We start from the raw sequence: 18,059 nt of genomic DNA on the forward strand, positions 1-18,059 counted from the left end.
GATTTTAATGCGCAAGAGACTTGTTCTTCTTGTGATATTAAAAAAAACTTTAAATATAGATGGAGTTTAGTCAGACCGATGTCCTTCTAAAGCAATTCATGATGTGTCAATATATGAATCAAAACAGTAATGGTCTATGTGAGAGCAGCTTAAATATGCATTGTTAAATTGATGAGATGTCGCATTAGCACACCAACATGTTAACAATTAAAAATCGTACTTACCACGACTCTTTGAACTCTTTGTTGCTTTGTAAAGTAAAGGAAGTGTGTCTTGTTCAGTAATTTGATTGAAAGACTGAGGAAGCCCAGAGTAAGAAACTGAAATGACACTTTTCCTGCAAAACAGAAATGAATGACAATGACTCTATGTGAAAAAAAAAGTATCAACATAACAAAAGAACAACAACAAAATCGTTCGAAAAAACCTAAAGTACCACTACGCCGCTTTCTAACTTCCCCGTAATTGCATTAAAAAAATTGCATCTTTGTTCTTTTTACAGAAACATTTCCCATTCATACATCGTGTGATGCTTTTTCTCTTTCAGTACCAGACTCGGACACTTAATAATTGTTTAATGTACAATTTCTCCTTACAGAATCAATATATTCTTCAGCCAACAGTTTTGGAGAATAAAGAAACTTGTCAGCTTGAGAGTGTCAGACTGACGCAACATTTCATTCTCTTAAAAAATTTACAGTGACATTTGTTACATTTAGAAAGGAGACTTGCAAATGAGATTATGGATGTTAAAGGCCTCGAGATAAGTGGATCAGTTTAGTTTGAAGACTATGATAAAGTCAAGGCAAATTTTTAGCAACAAAGCAGGAAAAGATTGTTTCTTAATTTTTTTGTTTTTTGTTTTTGTTTTTTTTGAGAGCTCACCTTTAAAAGAAACCTGTCATGTATAATATTCCAGTCGTATGACTAAGAAAACCAACAGTTAGAAACTGAAATAGAACTCGCCTTTCTCTGAAAAACAAAGATAAATGCAAATACTAAGAAAGACGTAAATACTTGATAGGTGAAAAACAGAATGATAAATGAAAGGAAGAACAACGTTGGATAGGTATGAATGGTACGAATTTGACCCACGGCAAAATTTGGCAACACGGCAGAAGTACTGATTGTAATACGCAAGACATGTCTTTTCATTGGGATATGAAAAAAAAATTTAATTATGGATGGAATTCATTCAGACCGATGTCGTTCTAAAGCAATTCATGACGTTTCAGTAGATTAATCAACACAGTAATGGTCTAAGTGAGAGCAGCTTAAAATATGCATTGTAAAATTGATGAGATGTCGCACTAGCACACGTGCACGTTAACAATTAAATATCGTACTTACCACGACTCTTTTAACCCTTTGTTGCTTTGTAAAGTGAAGAATCGGCGGCATATGTCTATATTAAGGTAAAAGGTGCGTGGCAAATCTCAGCCTACTCCTGGTGCGCCGATGCAGAGAATACGTTGTCATGTCGAGGAGAGGTTTTCCAGGAATCTGGCGCTAATTATCAGTACTAGACCCCCGACAGACCTTTCGCTGGCTCGTGTTCCTGAAAGCCTTGTATGTTCGCGCGGGCGAAGAAACGCTCGTGACCAAACGCTGATAATGAGGGCCTGATCGCAAGCTAGCAAAATCTCCTTCGCAAACTTTGTTCGCTCTCGTCACGCAATGCAGGTCAGAAGCGCGTAGCGTGACGAGCCCGAACAAAGGCTGCACGGGATACTGTAGTCTACAGTATCTGCGGCAACAATGCAGATTATTTTTGCTTACAATTATTCAGAACTAATGGTAAAACACCACAAACAAGTTGGAAGGGTTTTTCTTTTCTCTTCTTTTAAACGACCTTTTCGTTGTTATCTTTTGAAACTTAACGCTATTTTTCTTTACAAAAATGTAAGGTACCAGTTATCTTGTTACCCACCCATCCACGGAAGATAACTCTTGCATGCGTGGCATGCCTATGTTTTTTATCAAAGCTAAAAGCGCACTGCCTTCTTTTGCAGAATGGAACTTTGAAAATCATTGATAAAAAGAAAAATATTTTTAAGCTTTCTCAGGTAAGAATACTATATTTTCGTCCCTGAATATCATTGTTTTACAAATGTTATATACCTATATTCCGTTACAGTTTGCTAAGTCTCTTAGAAGAGGTTAATATTTCTGTTTTGCTATCTTGTACGGATTTCCTTCTAAATCTTTTGCAGCTTAACAAAATAAGAAAGAATGAAATTGTTAGCTCGGCTGTCCAATGAATATATGACGTTAAGCTCAAACTGACTTCGTAAAGTTACTGTTGGATACATTTTAGCTTAGAAGTGAAGCATCGGAGTACGAAACCCGAATTCGAAGGTTTGGATTCGAAGCCTCTCAGAGAACTCAAATATTTTTTCTCTCTGAGCCTCATGTATCATTTCTTTTTCTTTTTTATTCCTTTTTCATTTCACTTTAAATGGTGATTATTTTTTTTTCTAAAACAGAGAAAGTATATTGCTCCAGAGAAGATCCAGAATGTATATTTACGCAGTCCCTTTGTTGCGCAGGCCTTTGTCATTGGAAACAGCTTTAAGGTTTGTTCATAATATGTTGCAAAGGTCAAGAAAATCTATCTTCATCCTGAGATGTTTAGCATTGAAAACAGACTTCTCACGCCAACCTTCAAGGCCAAGCGTTCAGAGATACTCAAGACTTTCAAAGACCAAATCGAGCGGCTTTACGAAGAGGTGGAGACTGAGAATTAACCAGACACAGGCCTGATAAAGCCATCATGAGCGACCCCATCCTTCGCTTCTCGCGAAGGAACGGGAAATGAGACAAAGCCCAAGCAATAGTTGATTAAGACATATTAAGACACGGCACAAGGACTTTATATCCACTATCAATGACCTTAAAAATAGTCACAATTATGCTGGTTTAAAAAAGTTAGTCTACATAATAACGCCTGAAAAAGCAGTGAATGAAATATTCATCATTGTAAAAAGTAATTTTGTATTAATTTTAGTGAATGATGACAACACGTTACACTACCCCTCCCCCCCCCTCCGTCCCGCTCTTCTCTAAATGTTTTAGGTTATATCAGCCCGCGTAACAAGCGTCAACAAAAATGTAATTAACACGCGTGCATGAGAGCAGGCACAAGAGGAGAAAGCTCCATTAGGTTCGCACATCCGGGAAGTTTTGTTTGCACGTTCTGATCGCGCCCGATTACTCCTTACGACTTTAATGTACAACATGACTAAATGAGAACATCCCACATTACTCTCTTCCTTAACTTTAAGCAAAAATTACCGCATACTATGTTATTATGCTTCAAGTTCTTGACAAAATAAAACAATGCCGAAAACAATACAGTTAGTTAGTATGGCTTTGTTTTCAAATAGTATGTGGTGATATGGAAATCTTTCCCAATTAGGGTAGCTTGCCAAAATATTTCCCTAAGCCTCTGCGTTCTACATTGCACTCGAACTCGAACTCGAACTCGAACTCGAACTCGAACTCGAACTCGCGGAATTATTCAGACTCACTTATTTAATTTCAGTTTATCACTATTAGGAATCGATCAATGTCTATTTCTCAAAAAGAGAACTCTGCAGTATTTATCAAACTTTTAAGCAGTTAAATGGCTGCTATTTAACCAACAACGACGAGATTTGAAGGAAAATAAACATGTTCTCTATATTTTGTGTTTTTTTTTTACGATAATCCCTCAACTTATCTTTCACATCTATCTACTCGTAAACGATACGAAAATTGCAAATACATAACTGAAAAATAAAATGAGGCCACCTGAGAACCAAAACCCCTACAAAATCTTGACTTGTCGAGCTTGCGATATTTTGCTTCAGTCGAGCCATTTGAAATTTCCCAATGTTTTTCTCGTTTTGTTGTAGTTTAGATTTTACGTTTTCTATATTTTAACAAATGAAATGTCGCCCATGACAACTCCGTCCCAAGCCCCAGAAAGAAAAGCGCAAACAGCAACAACTGCATGGAGAGTGACGACGAGGCGGAGCTTCTACAGATGACGACACCGAGGTACCGACCATCATTAACCTTTAACTCCCGTGAGTGACCAAGACAGAATTTCTCCTTACAGTGGCAATCCAATATCAACCAGATATGTAACGAGAATAAAGAAAAATATCAATTTGAGGATAATTGGTTGATCCAATGCTAAATTCTCTGAACTAACATTATATAAATTGTATGGTTGACACTAAGGAGAACTACAAATTTGATCTGGGAGGTAAAAAGTTAAATCGCGGTCGCCTGGAGATGGGGTTAGAAGGGGGGCGGAGAATTTTAGTTGTGTAGCAGCAAAAATTTACTTGATCCCTTCCTAGAGCTTTGCAGTATTCTAAAGATTCCGTCTTATTTGCAGTCACTTTTCTATATAAGTTGTATTTATTTTCCCTTTTCTGTGGGAGGGGTTGGACAAAGCGAGTTATCGCAGGCGAGAAAGATAAGCCTAACTTGTCCGTTCTGGTAGCAAAACAGAACTACTAATTGATATACCAATTCCTCTGACGAAGGGCTAACGCTCGAAACGGCAGCTATTTACCCCTTAACGGTAACCAATTTTCGCTATAATTATTCAACCATTGAACGGCCTGGTGAAGAGACTCACTGGCGCTTTCTCCACGCACAAGGTGTTCGTAAAAATGATTCATGAGCTGTTCCTTTGCTTTGTCTTCTACAATACTTTTCCTCCTCTATTTTAATTTCTAAGTTAATGTCTAAGTTAATCGCTGATTTTTCAATTTGTATTTGTTTCTTACGTTAGAATCTATCCAGGAACTTTTTTTCTGAATTCTGGCTGATTGTCACCTTTATTACACCCATTTTGAAATCACTGGTGGTCCCTGTAATCTGATTGGCTCTAATTGGTGCGATTTATTCACGAATTGCACCATTTTTTGCTTTAAATCGCATCTTTTTTCCAGTTGAAGAGGAGGCTACACTAAAAACAAAACAACCAATCAGACTTCAAGGCTTGTTTAAAGTAACCGATCAAATTGCAGGAAGATGAAAGACATGAAGGATCATGCGGCAAATTTTGCAACTTTTGTTTCCAAAACTCTTATTTTTTCCTCCCAAAAAATGGATGACTGTAATTCCAAACTGGCTCAGTATTGTAGTAATAAATATTTGAACTGACCAAGTCCTGTATTTGGGCGATTTCAAAATGGATGTAATAAAGTGGTAATTGAACCTTGTGTTGTGCAATTTTGGTCTGAAATTATACTTGTGATTTCAAATTGAACTCGCGCTGCGAGCCCAAATTGCACTCCACTCAGTTCAATTACCATTATTAATTTCCTACCAGCTGTTTGCACTTTTCTGTTCGACTATAGCGCTTGTATCTTACGATATATTTAAGGCTAATTTTACCTTTACAATTTGGATATCGTTTCTTTTCTCTTCTCTGTTTGTTGCTGATTTTTAAGTAAATTTCACTCTGTCTGTTCCCTTCTCCGTTTATCTTTTAGATTTTGATATAGTAACGCCTACGTTTCTCTTCCGTTTGTTTGTTATGTTATCACTCTTTGATGATCGCGTCTGCATGCTACGAGAGAATTGAAAACCAGATCATGGTGATGTAAACCGAGGATCAATTTTAAGTTTTGACACAACTCTGCCAACATTCTATCATTTTTTAAGATAAGTTTTTTTCCTGCGTTCATCCCAACGTTAATTTTAGTTCTCTAATGATATAATTAATTGATCTAACGGCCGAATTGCAGGAAGCGACTTCAAAATTATGGTTTAATTGGTTATTGTTGTTGATTTTTTACAAAATAAAGTTAACTTTTTTAAAGTCAGCTGAAGTTTCTCAGATTACTCTCATCGTCATAGCGTCTAGCATCGTATCAACCTCCTGCAATTATTTCTGAATATCTTCCATGTAAAAGGAACTCTTTTTCAAGGCCAATTAAGGTAGCGATTCATAAAAATCTTCTGGCTCTGAGCACGAAATGAAATCGTCTTCTTTTTCTTTACATTTTATGGATGAGAGACAAAGACAAAAACAAACAAAAACCGACTATTATGTGTTGAACTGAAAAAGTTAAGTGTGCTAATCGGTTATTATAGAAAATTGCTCATTACAATCAGACTTACCCTTTTTTCGTAAAATCAAATGTCACGTTATCCCCCATCAGCACAAACGGAGCCCATTGGGAAGGTTTAGGGAAACTATTGCTTCTCAACCATTGAACGGCCTGGTGAAGAGACTCACTGGCACTTTCTCCACGCACAAGGTGTTCGTAGAAATGATTCATGAGCTGTTCCGTTGCTTCGTCTTCTATAGCCCACGATGCTACCAACACTGAACGTGCACCGGATGTTAAGAATGCACGAGCGATTCCAAGGACTCCTTCCTTTTTAACCAATCCACGCCCACTGTGACAACAGCTGAGTACTACCAGTTTAGCTCGCACTTGAACTCCTTGAATTTCGGACATAGTCAGGAGGTAGTCTTCCTCTTGAGGAATATCGTTAGTAGCACGTTGAGGAGAGAGGGCAATCTCTCCTCTTTCGGCATTTCCATGAGCGGCAAGATGTATTAGACTTACCGAAGGTATCGCTTGAAGTACTGCCTGCTTTGTTGCGCGACTTCCTAACAAAGGCTGAACACCCAGCAGTCGACCAACCATCTCGGCTTCCTTTCTTGCACAGAGCAATGGTGTAATTTCAGTGAGACGTCCATTGTAGTGCACTTCGCCGACCGTAGGATCACCCACAACCAGTGCATCAGTTAGACTGTGATAGTCCGCTGGACATTCTTGAATGATTCGGAGAGTCGTCAGTGAAGGGACGATACGGATTCTGTACTTCTCCGATAAATACCTTCCGGCAGATTCATTACGCAAGGCAGCAAATGGGACTCGGTACGAAAAACGATCCGGCACAATGATGATTTCAGGCTCTGTAAGTAAGTCTTCCACAGGTGCGACGAACCATTTGTAGCACAAATCATGAATTCTTTCGGTATCTTTAGTTTGTCCACCTCGCAAATTTGCTCGGCTCTCCTTATGAAGAGATGTCGTCACTTTGTCATCCAAAGATCGATCTTCGCAGTTTGCCGTGGGTAAAACGCCAAAGCCAGCGGCGCTCTTTTTGAAAATGCCTTCCACATCGCAAACTTGCTCGTCAATAAGAGTGTTTACTTCCACTTCATCTGTTTTTCGAAAGCAAGTGCCTCCATTTGCTCTCAATACCCAGAGAAGAACACGCCGCTCTCTGTACGCAATATACAAGAAAACACAGTCATTTTCTCTCCTCACGATGTTTTCAATCCCGAACCATGATTGTGGATCAGCTGAGATGTGGCTTTCCACCGAATACTTGTCTGCCATTAATTCTGCGAGGACCCTTGCTCGTCCCAGTTCCTCAACATAGAGAGCATCTCCAAATTTTTCAATGTAGCACAGCAAGTTAGTGAGTGAATGATAGGGAAAAGTACCGTGTTCCTCCAACAGAGAAATTTTAAATTCACTGTTTCCTTTCAGAAAAGTTCTGATTTGCTCGTATTTTGCAATACATTGAAGGAGATATTCCTTTGCTTCCACAACCTCTGACTGCCATATCTTTAATTGAGTAATACTGAGAAGGCTTTCAAACTCAAGCATCTTGTCTCCGATTTGGCTGCTTATGGAATAGGCTTTCTCAATACAATCTTCTGCCTTGCTACATTCACCAAGCGTTTGGTACAAATTGCTAAGGCTTATGTAAATGATTGCCTCGACTTTTCTACAGCCACAGTCTCTGCTGATGGTAAGCGCCTTCTCAAAATGTTCTTTTGCTTTCTGACAGTCATTCACTGAAGCAAAAACAGCTGCCAAACTTGCAGTAGCGTAGGCTCCTAGTATTCTGTCACCACTTGCTATACTGATGCCAACTGCCTTGTCCAAATATTCTTTAGCTTGCCGATTTTTTCGAAGCTTAAAATAAACATTTCCAAGGCTTAAGAATAACCTTCCTTTGCTCTCGCCGATTTCTATCGCGATGGCAAGTGCTTTGTCGTAATATACTCTAGCCTTCTGATATTCGCCAAGGGACATGAACACATTTCCGAGGTTCCCGTTACTTACTTCTTCTCCTTGTTTGTCGTCAATTTCTATCGCGATAGCAAGTGCTTTCTCGTTATATTCTTTAGCCTTCTGATATTCGCTAAGGGAACGAAACACATTTCCGAGTTTCCCGTTAATTTTTCCTTCGCCTCGTCTGTCACCAATTTCTACCGCGATGGCAAGTGCTTTCTCGGAACATTCTTTAGCCCGCTGATATTCCCCTAGGGAACTAAACATATCGCCGAGGTTCCCGTAAATTGTTTCTTCTCCTTTTCTGTCGCCAATTTCTATCGCAATAGCAAGTGCTTTCTGGTGACACTCCTTAGCCTTCTGATATTTGCCAAGGGAATGAAACAGATCTCCGAGGTTCCCGTTAATTGTTCCCTCTCCTTGTCTGTCGCCAATTTCTATCGCTATGGCAAGTGATTTCTCGAAATATTCTCGAGCCTTCTGATATTCGCCTAGGGAATTAAATACAGTTCCGAGGTTCCCGATACTTGTTCCTTCTCCATTTCTGTTGCCAATTTCCATCGCTATGGCAAGTGATTTCTCGTAATATTCTTTAGCCTTCTGATATTCGCCTAAGGAATTAAACACATTTCCGAGGTTCCCGTTTATTGTTTCTTCTCCTTGTCTGTCGCCAATTTCTATCGCAATGGCAAGTGCTTTCTTGTGACATTCCTTAGCCTTCTCATATTTGCCAAAGGAGTGAAACACATCTCCGAGTTTCCCGTTAACTGTTCCTTCACCACATCTGTCGCCAATTTCTATCGCGATAGCAAGTGCTTTCTTGTAATATTTTTTAGCCTTCTGATATTCTCCTAGGGAATTAAACACATCTCCGAGGCTCCCGTAACTAGTGCTTTCTCCTTGTCTGTGACCAATTTCTATCGCAATGGCAAGTGCTTCCTTGTAACATTCCTCAGCCTTCTGATATTTGCCAAGGTGATAAAACATATTTCCGAGGTTCCCTTTACTCTTTCCTTCTGCTTGTCTGTCACCAATTTCTATCGCGATGATGACTGCTTTCTCGAGATGTATTTTTGCCTTCTGCATTTCACTGAGGCTTATACATACAGTTCCAAGTCTTTGATGTGCCATTGCTTCTTCTCTTTTGTGACCAATCGTTTGCATGATGATGAGTGCGCTATTGTAAAGTTGCTTTGCCTCTACAAACCCGCACTGGGCTTTATATTTGTCTCCCAGTTGAATGGTTAGTCTTCCAGCGTGGTGCAAGGTGTAAAGAAGTCTCTTGGTATATAGTTCCCCCATTTGCGTTACGGATATTACAACAGAGATATTAAGGTGACTACCACAGTCAAGGTTTTGAAGTAGACTTGCGCATTCATTACATAACTCAGTCGCTTGTAGGCCACGATCAGTGTTGAGAAGAAATATGACGACATTTAAACCTATCTGGACTGACTTTAGGATTTCTGCAGCGTCACTCATCACGAGTCTTTCCTGTTTTTTTTTTGTTTTTCGTGACAAAGAATTAACAAAAAGGAAAACTTTAAAAAAATTGAAAAATTGAATTGATTTGTGGAATCCTTGAGCTTTTTTAGGGAATTGGTTGAAAAGCAGTTACGAATCGTGTTATGTTTGCATTGAACGTGTTTTTTTTTCCCTCATTTCATGCTATTAAAATTAGTTATTATTGAGTCTGATTTCGATTTACTGCTAGAAGAAAAATTAGCAGAAAAAGTCGGCAGACTTTTGAATTCAACCCAAAAAATGTACATCAATATGATTTTCTCTGGAACTTCTATGGATTATACGATGATAGGACGGGATAGTATGGGACAATTTAAATGGGTACCTTCCATGCGTCACGAGCGTCTTGCGCGTGTTTTGGACAGATTACCAAGCTGCCTGGCAGATAAAACAGGACAAAATTTCTATAACGCTTTCGCCCGAGGAAGTAGGTTTTCTTCGACTTTTTAATTGAAATAATGGCATTAATGTTTTTCGTACGTATCAGTTTTAAAGAAATATTTTGACTTCTCTAGAAGAAAATCGTTTTAGTCATTTCAATCAGGAGAGACTATGCAAGCGTAAGCCGTCACTTATTTCATTATGACGGGAAATGGCGGTACAATTGTCTTTGCTTTATAATGGAGGTTCTTATTTCCTACTCATCTTGCACAGGCGCTTTTCCGCCTGCATGCACGCTCTTGTCACTCGCTTAAGCTAAAGTCGTATAGTTCTTTACTTGACCTGATTCTCAGCTTAAAGTTGAAGATTCTTTGAGTGAATAAAATTCATATCGACCCTTGACAATTGAAATATTAAAGTAAATGGGATGTTCCCTTTTTTTGGCATTCTTTCGCCGTGTTTTGTCCTGCTGAAAGTTATATTAAGATTCGGAAAAACCGTCCTTCTCACACTTTATAGTGGTTGGCAGATAGGAAGGTCGACTTGGGGAAGTGGGTTTTCCTTGCTTGAATTGTTTTGGCAATTAATCCTGAAAACTATCACAGTCGCGCGAAACTTTCAATTGCAATTTCTATTTCTGAACCTCATTGCAGTGTCATACGAGAGCAGTCAAACTGAATTTTGAAAAGGGGGTACCAAAGGGTTTACAAGTGATACGTGATTAAGGCCAAAATTAATATGTGACGCGTGAATTTTACAGAAAAGCGATCGTCATCCGTGAATTTATGATCCGGTGTGGGATGTGATTTGCCTCCTGAAATATAGGTTACCCGTGAATTTCTTTTTTCAACTCGTCAAATCTTCAAGATTTTCCAGAAACGTTCTACACAAGGCGAGAGATTTGAAGTTTTGCCTTTCATATACGTGACGTGTGAATTTTTCTAAAAATTCTGGCATGAAATCCTGTCAGGATCATGAGTCTCACTCTGAGTCATCTCACCCAGGAACTCACTCTGCCCTGAATTTCATTGTTTTTTGACTTGGAATCAAGGCAAATCAATAATTTTTAATCAATCCGGAGATATCTATCTACGCGACGTAGATCAGTTTCGTTGCGTGGAAGACAAATTTGATGGACACAAATTCAACGAAATAAAAATTCCATTCCACAATAAAACGAAGTATGAAACTATTCAACTGTGTCCAGATGAATATATTTGTGTCAATATTTCTAACTGTGTGTCCCATGCAGATTACGGTTTTTCAGTTTAGAAACTAACTTTATGAATTTGAGATGTACGAAATTGGAACATATAACTGATGTCAATGACTAGTTTTATTCACGAGTAGCGATGCTTCAAATAAACGAGCGAGTGAGCGCAGCGAACGATTGAGTTTTTCATGCATCGCAACAAGTGAATAAAAATCACTCAAGTACTTTCCATATATGATGTCTTATCTTTCACACATATAAACTGAAATTTACACTTTAAAGTGGAAAGCGTACGACTGTGAAAACATAACGTTCGTACAACCGGAACGATAGTACTTTACACTGTGAATCTCTGTATGTATGAAATAAAATCTTTTCATTTCATTCAATTACATTCTCGTTACTTCAACAACTTATACCAAGTTCTCCAAATTTTTTGTTCGTTAAAATAAGAATATCAATTTTATTCATGGAAAATGAAATTAAGAAGTAATCAAAATATAGAAATTTTAAAAAAAGGGGAACAGTTCACCTTTGAACACAGACCCTGCCGACAGATTTTGATGGTGTGACTTATGAAAACGAAAGTAAAAAAATGAAATTAGACTTTCCCAGAAAAACAAACGTATATACAAATAGCTGGTGTAACAACATTTTACTCACACGGTTGGTAACAAGAAATCACCAAAATGAAAAAAATAAAACCTGAGATGGAAGAAAAATTGTTTCCCAGGTTGCTCATAAGATTCATGAAATAACATATGGCATCTTCTTATTTTACATCGTCACAGTAGTGATGAATATGTAGTTTCTCCTTACAATATCAATGTACCGTACAGCAATCAAGTCGTGAGAATAAACAGACTCATCATTCACAAGTATTTATCTCTATCATTATTAAGTTGCAATCGTAAACATTTCAGCGCGCTATATTTCTGAAATAAATATTTAGCCGCTCACCTTTCAAGAAGAAATGATCTCTTGATTGGTAGGAGGCCAAAATCATGGAACTGATTTTAAATTTTCTCTGCAAAGTAACGAAGAATGCAAAGAGTTAGTGAAAGATCGAATATGAAAATTATCGGTAAAAAGTAATCATTGTAAAAACCTAAGGAGGATGGAACTTGCATTACAGTTTGCCTATAAGATATCTAAAAAAATATTGGAGCCTGCATATCATTGATACGAGTTTGGTGGTTAAGATTTCCCTTTAAGCGATTTCTTAAACGTTCAAGTTACAGAAGTGAGGAACTTATCGCTTCTCTTTCCAAAATCAACACGTTATTCAGTGAACAAGCTAGTGGCGAGACCACTTATCAGCTGAGGGTGTTTTTGTAAAACAACACTAAATTCTTCCTACTGACGAACAAGGTAAAGTGAAGGAGCTATATGGAAGAATTGCTAATACGATTATAAATTCAAAGGGTCAAGGTGAAGCCGAATATTTCACAATCAAGTCAAAAATATATCTGAATTTGGTAGGTCTCCACAAATATTATCAGACTGAAATTTCTCAAATTTAATTTATACCCGAAATATATTTCTCTTGAAAAGGCGAGAAAATAATAATTACAAGCGAATTTAGTTCTTCAGGTGCTAACCTTTTTAAAAGTAAACACGGGTTATATTGTTTGAGAGATGAGACCGAAAGCCGCAAGAAACAAAGATAACTGCAAGCAGCTCGTGTAAGAACAAAGTGCTGAGTTTGATAGGTTAAAAAAGATCACTAAAATGTCTGCAACGAGATTTTAAACCGTAGTTGATAGTATCTTGGTCTGAGATGTATCAATACGAATTTCCGTTTTGCTCACACTGCTCATTGCAAAACATTGTGGATCCTTCTTTTAAAATCAAGATTTGCTGTTCTTGGATTTGATTTCTGTTGCACCTGATTTGAGGTGGCGATGACAGGTTTTTTTGGTTTTGTTTTTAAAGGGGAAAGGAATGTAAGCTATTTTTTCTTTATTTCTGCTGCTTACCCCTGAACAAGGAAGTGTGTCTTCTTCAGTATTTTAATTGATTGACTGAGGAAGTCGAGAGTAAGAAACTGAAATGATAATTTTCTAATAAGAAGAAAAATTGTTCAGAAAACCCAAAACACCACTACGTCGCTTTCCAACTTCCCCGTAATTCCATCAAAAACATTGCATCTTTGTTCTTTTTACATGATAGGAAGAATTTCTGTTCATGCGATGAACATTTTTCACCACAACAAAATTTCAATTTCGGATGGTTGTATCTTGCCGATTTTCTTCATTGCGAACACCAACAACGATTTTCGTCTTTCTTAATCTGAACATTTGTTTTGCCGAAATAACTGGCCCCGCGCTTGACGCAATGCGAACATTTAACATTTGTAAACTTTTGAGCACGTTTTTCTTGCTCACAGATCAGGCATTCCTATTGGATTAGATTTACACTGTCCTTTTGATTGTTATCCAAGCGTTGGATAGTTGTGAATGATACGAATGTAACTCAACACGGCAGAAGTACCGATTTTAATGCGCAAGAGACTTGTTCTTCTTGTGATATGAAAAAAACTTTAAGACATAGATGGAATTGACTCAGAATGATCAAAGATTAAATTCGATTTGTAAAACGCAAGTTTAGAAACCTGAAAATCAATCGCTCTCCATCTTCCCCATAAATTAAGTGCACAAAACAAACTATCAAATGAAAAATAGATTTTCCTGCCTTGAATTAATTTGAAATGTAGCAACACTGTGCGATTTGAGTATACTCTGCATTACCACCGACACTGAAAAACCATACGCTACTTAAGACGTCCCAAGAAACATCATGGCGCACCAAACGGAGATTTTATGAAAAGAATAATCTCTGCTCATGTGATGAAAGTTTTCCCCCCAAAACATTTCAATTTCGGATGGCTCTCTCTTACCAATTTTGTTGCATTGCGAAAACCAACAATGGTTTCCGTCTTTCTTAATCTGAACATTTGTTATGCTGAAATAACTGGCCCCGCCTTGACGCAATGCGAACATTTAACATTTATAAACTTATCAGGACGCTTTTTCTGTGCACAGATTTGGCATGCCTATTGGATCAGATTTACACTGGAGTTTTCATAGTTATCCAAGCGTTGGATAGTTGCACGGCAGAAGTACCGATTTTAATGCGCAAGAGACTTGTTCTTCTTGTGATATGAAAAAACTTTAAATATAGATGGAGTTTATTCAGACCGATTTCCTTCTTAAGAAATTCATGTGTCAGTATATGAATCAAAACAGTAATGGTCTATGTGAGAGTAGCCTAAAATATGTATTGTAAAATTGACGAGATGTCGCATTAGCACACCGGCATGTTAACAATTACAAATCGTACTTACCACGACTCTTTGAACCCTTTGTTGCTTGTCTTGTTCAAGAGTGTCTTGTTCAGTATTTTGATCGAATGACTGAGGAATCCCAGAGTAAGAAACTGAAATGACACTTTTCCTGCAAAACAGAAATGAATGACAATGACTCTATGTGAAAAAAAAAGTATCAACATAACAAAAGAACAACAACAAAATCGTTCGGAAAAACCTAAAACACCACTACGCCGCTTTCCAACTTCCCCGTAATTGCATTAAAAAAAACTGCATCTTTGTTCTTTTTACAGAAACATTTCCCATTCATACATCGTGTGGCTGCTTTTACTCTTTCAGTCCCAGACTCGGTCACTTAATAATTGTTTAATGTACAATTTCTCCTTACAGTTGTGGAGAATAAAGAAACTTGTCAGCTTGACGGTGTTAGACTGACGCAACATTTCATTCTCTTAAAACATTTACAGTGACATTTGTTACATTTAGAAAGGAGACTTGAAAATGAGATTATGGAAGTTAAAGGCCTTGAGATGTGTGGATCAGTTTAGTTTGAAGACTAAGATAAAGTCAAGGCAAATTTTTAGCAACAAGGCAGGAAAAGATTGTTTCTTAATTGGTTTGTTTTGTTTGGTTTTGTTTTTTTGAGAACTAATCTTTTAAAGAAGAAGCCTGTCATGTATGATATTCCAGTCGTATGACTAATAAAACCAACAGTTAGAAACTGAAATAGAACTCGGCTTTCTCTCAAAAACAAAGATAAATGCAAATAGCTATTGTAAGAAAGACTTAAACACTTGATAGGTGAAAAACAGAATGATAAACGAAAGGAAGAACAACGTTGAATAGGTATGAATGGTACGAATTTGACCCACGGCAAAATTTGGCAACAAGGCAGAAGTACTGATTGTAATGCGCAAGAAATTTGTTTTCATTAGGATATGAAAGAAACTTTGAACATGGATGGAATTCATTCAGACTGATGTCGTTCTCAAACAATCAATGATGTGTCGGTATATGAATCAAGACAGTCATGTTCTATGTAAGAGCAGCTTAAAATATGCATTATAAAATTGATGAGATGTCGCATTGGCACACCAGCACGTTAACAATCAAATATCGTACTTACCACGACTCTTTGAACCCTTTGTTGCTTTGTAAAGTGAAGATATAGCGGCATATGTCTATTTTAAGGTAAAAGGTGCGTGGCAAATCTCAGCCTACACTTGGTACGTTGATATAGAGAATACGTTGTCATGTCGAGGAGAGGTTTTCCAGGGATATGGCACTAATTTGCAGTACTAGATCCGGGACGGACCATTCGCTGGCTCGTGTTCCTGAAGGCCTAGTATGTTCGCGCGGGCGAAGAAACGCTCGCTACCGAACGTTGATAATGAGGGCCTGATCGCATGCTAGCAAAATCTCCTTTGCAAACTTTGTTCGCCCTCGTCACGCAATGGAGGTCAGAAGCGCTTTGCGTGACGAGTCCGAACAACGGCTGCAAGGGAGACTGTAATCTACAGTATCTGCGGCAACAATGCAGATTATTTTTGCTTACAATTATTCAGAACTAACGATAAAACACCACAAAACAAGTAGGGAGGGTTTTTTTTCTCTTCCCGATTAAACGACATTTTCGTTGGAATCTTTTGAAACTTTATGCTATTTTTCTTTAGAAAAATGTAAGGTACCAGTTAGCTTGCTAACCACCCATCCACAGAAGATAACTCTTGTATACGTAACATGCCTATGTTTTTTTTTTGGTTTTTTTTTTATCAAAGCCAAAAGCGCCTGCCCTCTTTTGCAGAATGGAACTTTGAAAATCATTGATGAAAAGAAAAACATTTTTAAGTTTTCCCAGGTAAGAATACTATATTTTCATCTCTGAATATCATTGCTTCACAAATGTTGTATATCTATATTCCGTTTCAGTTTGCTAAGTCTCTAGGAAGCAGTTCTAAAGTTTAGAATTTCCAGAGGTTCTTATCTCTTGTGTTGTTACCTCGTATGGAATTACCTTTTAAATCTTCTGAAGCTTAACAAGACAAGGAAAAATGAAATTGTTTGCTCGGCTGCCCAATTAGGAAATATCTTAGGTTAAACTTAAATTGACTTCGTAAAGTTACTGTTGGATACATCGTAGCTTAGAAGTGAAGCATCGGAGTACGAAATCCGAACTCGAAGATTTGGATTCGAAGCCTCTCGGAGAATTTTTTCTGTCTCAACCTCATGTATCATTTCTTTTTCTTTTTTATTCCTTTTTTTATTTCACTTTACATGGTGATTATTTTTTTTATATAAAACAGGGAGAGTATATTGCTCCTGAGAAAATTCAGATCGTATTTTACTCAGTCCGTTTGTTGCACAGGCCTTTGTGATCGGAAACAGCTTTAAGGTTTGTTCACAATATTTTTAAGCATTGAAGCTAAATAGCAGCTTGAATTAGCACATTCTTCGTTTCCAGTCCTTTTTAGTTGCCATTATTGTACCTGATGCTGAATTGATAAAAGCCTGGGCCAAAAAAAATGAAGTGGAGGGAGACGTAACAAAGCTTTGTCAAGATGAGGTAAATAAATTTACAGAAGGGGTGAGGGGTTAAAGGTGACGGTTCACGAGGGGCGGGGGCTGAGATCTAAGGTGTAACTGAGAAAGGCCCGTAATATTATCCCCGGGCTTTCCTATGCAAGCCGAAGTTGAGGCAATCGCAGGTTAACATGGTTGAAGCCAGTCGAATGGGGTCAAACGCCAGCAATTTGTTTTTTTGGCGTTTTTTTGTCTCCCCATATCTTTACTTTATTATTTATTTATATATGATTTTTTGTTCGTTTGTATGTTTGTTTGGCTGGTTTTTTTTTCGCGGTTTTCCATGGCTTAAAGATGATTTAATTTTTCACTTTTTTCGAAACCCCCACCTTTATGTTCAATGATAAACGAAACATAAAAAGCTACACAGTTTTATTTTTTCGTTTGGAAACGGAGTTAGCTGAGTACATAACTGTGACTTTCCTTTTTCAGATTATTAATAAAGTTATATTCGAAGACATCTTGGCCAAGGGAAGAGAAGGAGATCTTAATTTATTGGAACAGGTTAAGGTGTACGTCATACGGTTATTTACTGATAGGTGTCAATGTCTGGGGGAATGCCAATTGTAATTAGAAGAGTCCAGTTTGAAGTTTTTTTTTAACACGAAACAGCTTCACATAAAGACATTTTTCTTTAACTTTCCCTTTGCACGATAATGAACCAACGAACTTAATTGTACCAAATGAAAAATTATTTATTATTAAATTTCGTGAGCGCGGAAGAAAAAATATTTGTGTTCTGCTAAAAATGAAAACGGAAGTCCTTAGATATTATTATTATATCCTTTGTTTCAAAGGTCAAGAAAATCTATCTTCATCCTGAGATGGTTAACATTGAAAACCGACTTCTCACGCCAACCTTCAAGGCCAAGCGTTCAGAGAATTTCAAAGACCAAATCGAGCGGCTTTACAAAGAGGTGGAAACTGGGAACTAACACAGATACAGGCATGACAAAGCCATCATGAGCGACCCCACCCTTCGTGT

The 18,059-nt window shown here is 37.7% G+C and overlaps 2 protein-coding genes across 2 annotated transcripts; both read right to left on the reverse strand.

Moving 5' to 3' along the window:
• Window positions 1-6,122: 6,122 nt before the first annotated feature.
• LOC136281313 (tetratricopeptide repeat protein 28-like) lies at window positions 6,123-7,637 on the reverse strand. The gene has a single exon (XM_066167768.1). It carries the CDS (start codon window positions 7,635-7,637, stop codon window positions 6,123-6,125), a length of 1,515 nt encoding a protein of 504 aa, XP_066023865.1.
• Window positions 7,638-7,657: 20 nt separating this feature from the next.
• LOC136280687 (tetratricopeptide repeat protein 28-like) lies at window positions 7,658-9,530 on the reverse strand. The gene is made up of 2 exons (XM_066166338.1): window positions 7,763-9,530; window positions 7,658-7,695 (listed from the first exon to the last, which is right to left on the reverse strand). The coding sequence occupies exons 1-2, from the start codon at window positions 9,528-9,530 to the stop codon at window positions 7,658-7,660; spliced, it is 1,806 nt and encodes a 601-aa protein (XP_066022435.1).
• Between the last annotated feature and the right edge of the window lie 8,529 nt (window positions 9,531-18,059).

Source organism: Pocillopora verrucosa, chromosome 5, assembly GCF_036669915.1.
Source record: "Pocillopora verrucosa isolate sample1 chromosome 5, ASM3666991v2, whole genome shotgun sequence".
NCBI lineage: Eukaryota > Metazoa > Cnidaria > Anthozoa > Scleractinia > Pocilloporidae > Pocillopora > Pocillopora verrucosa.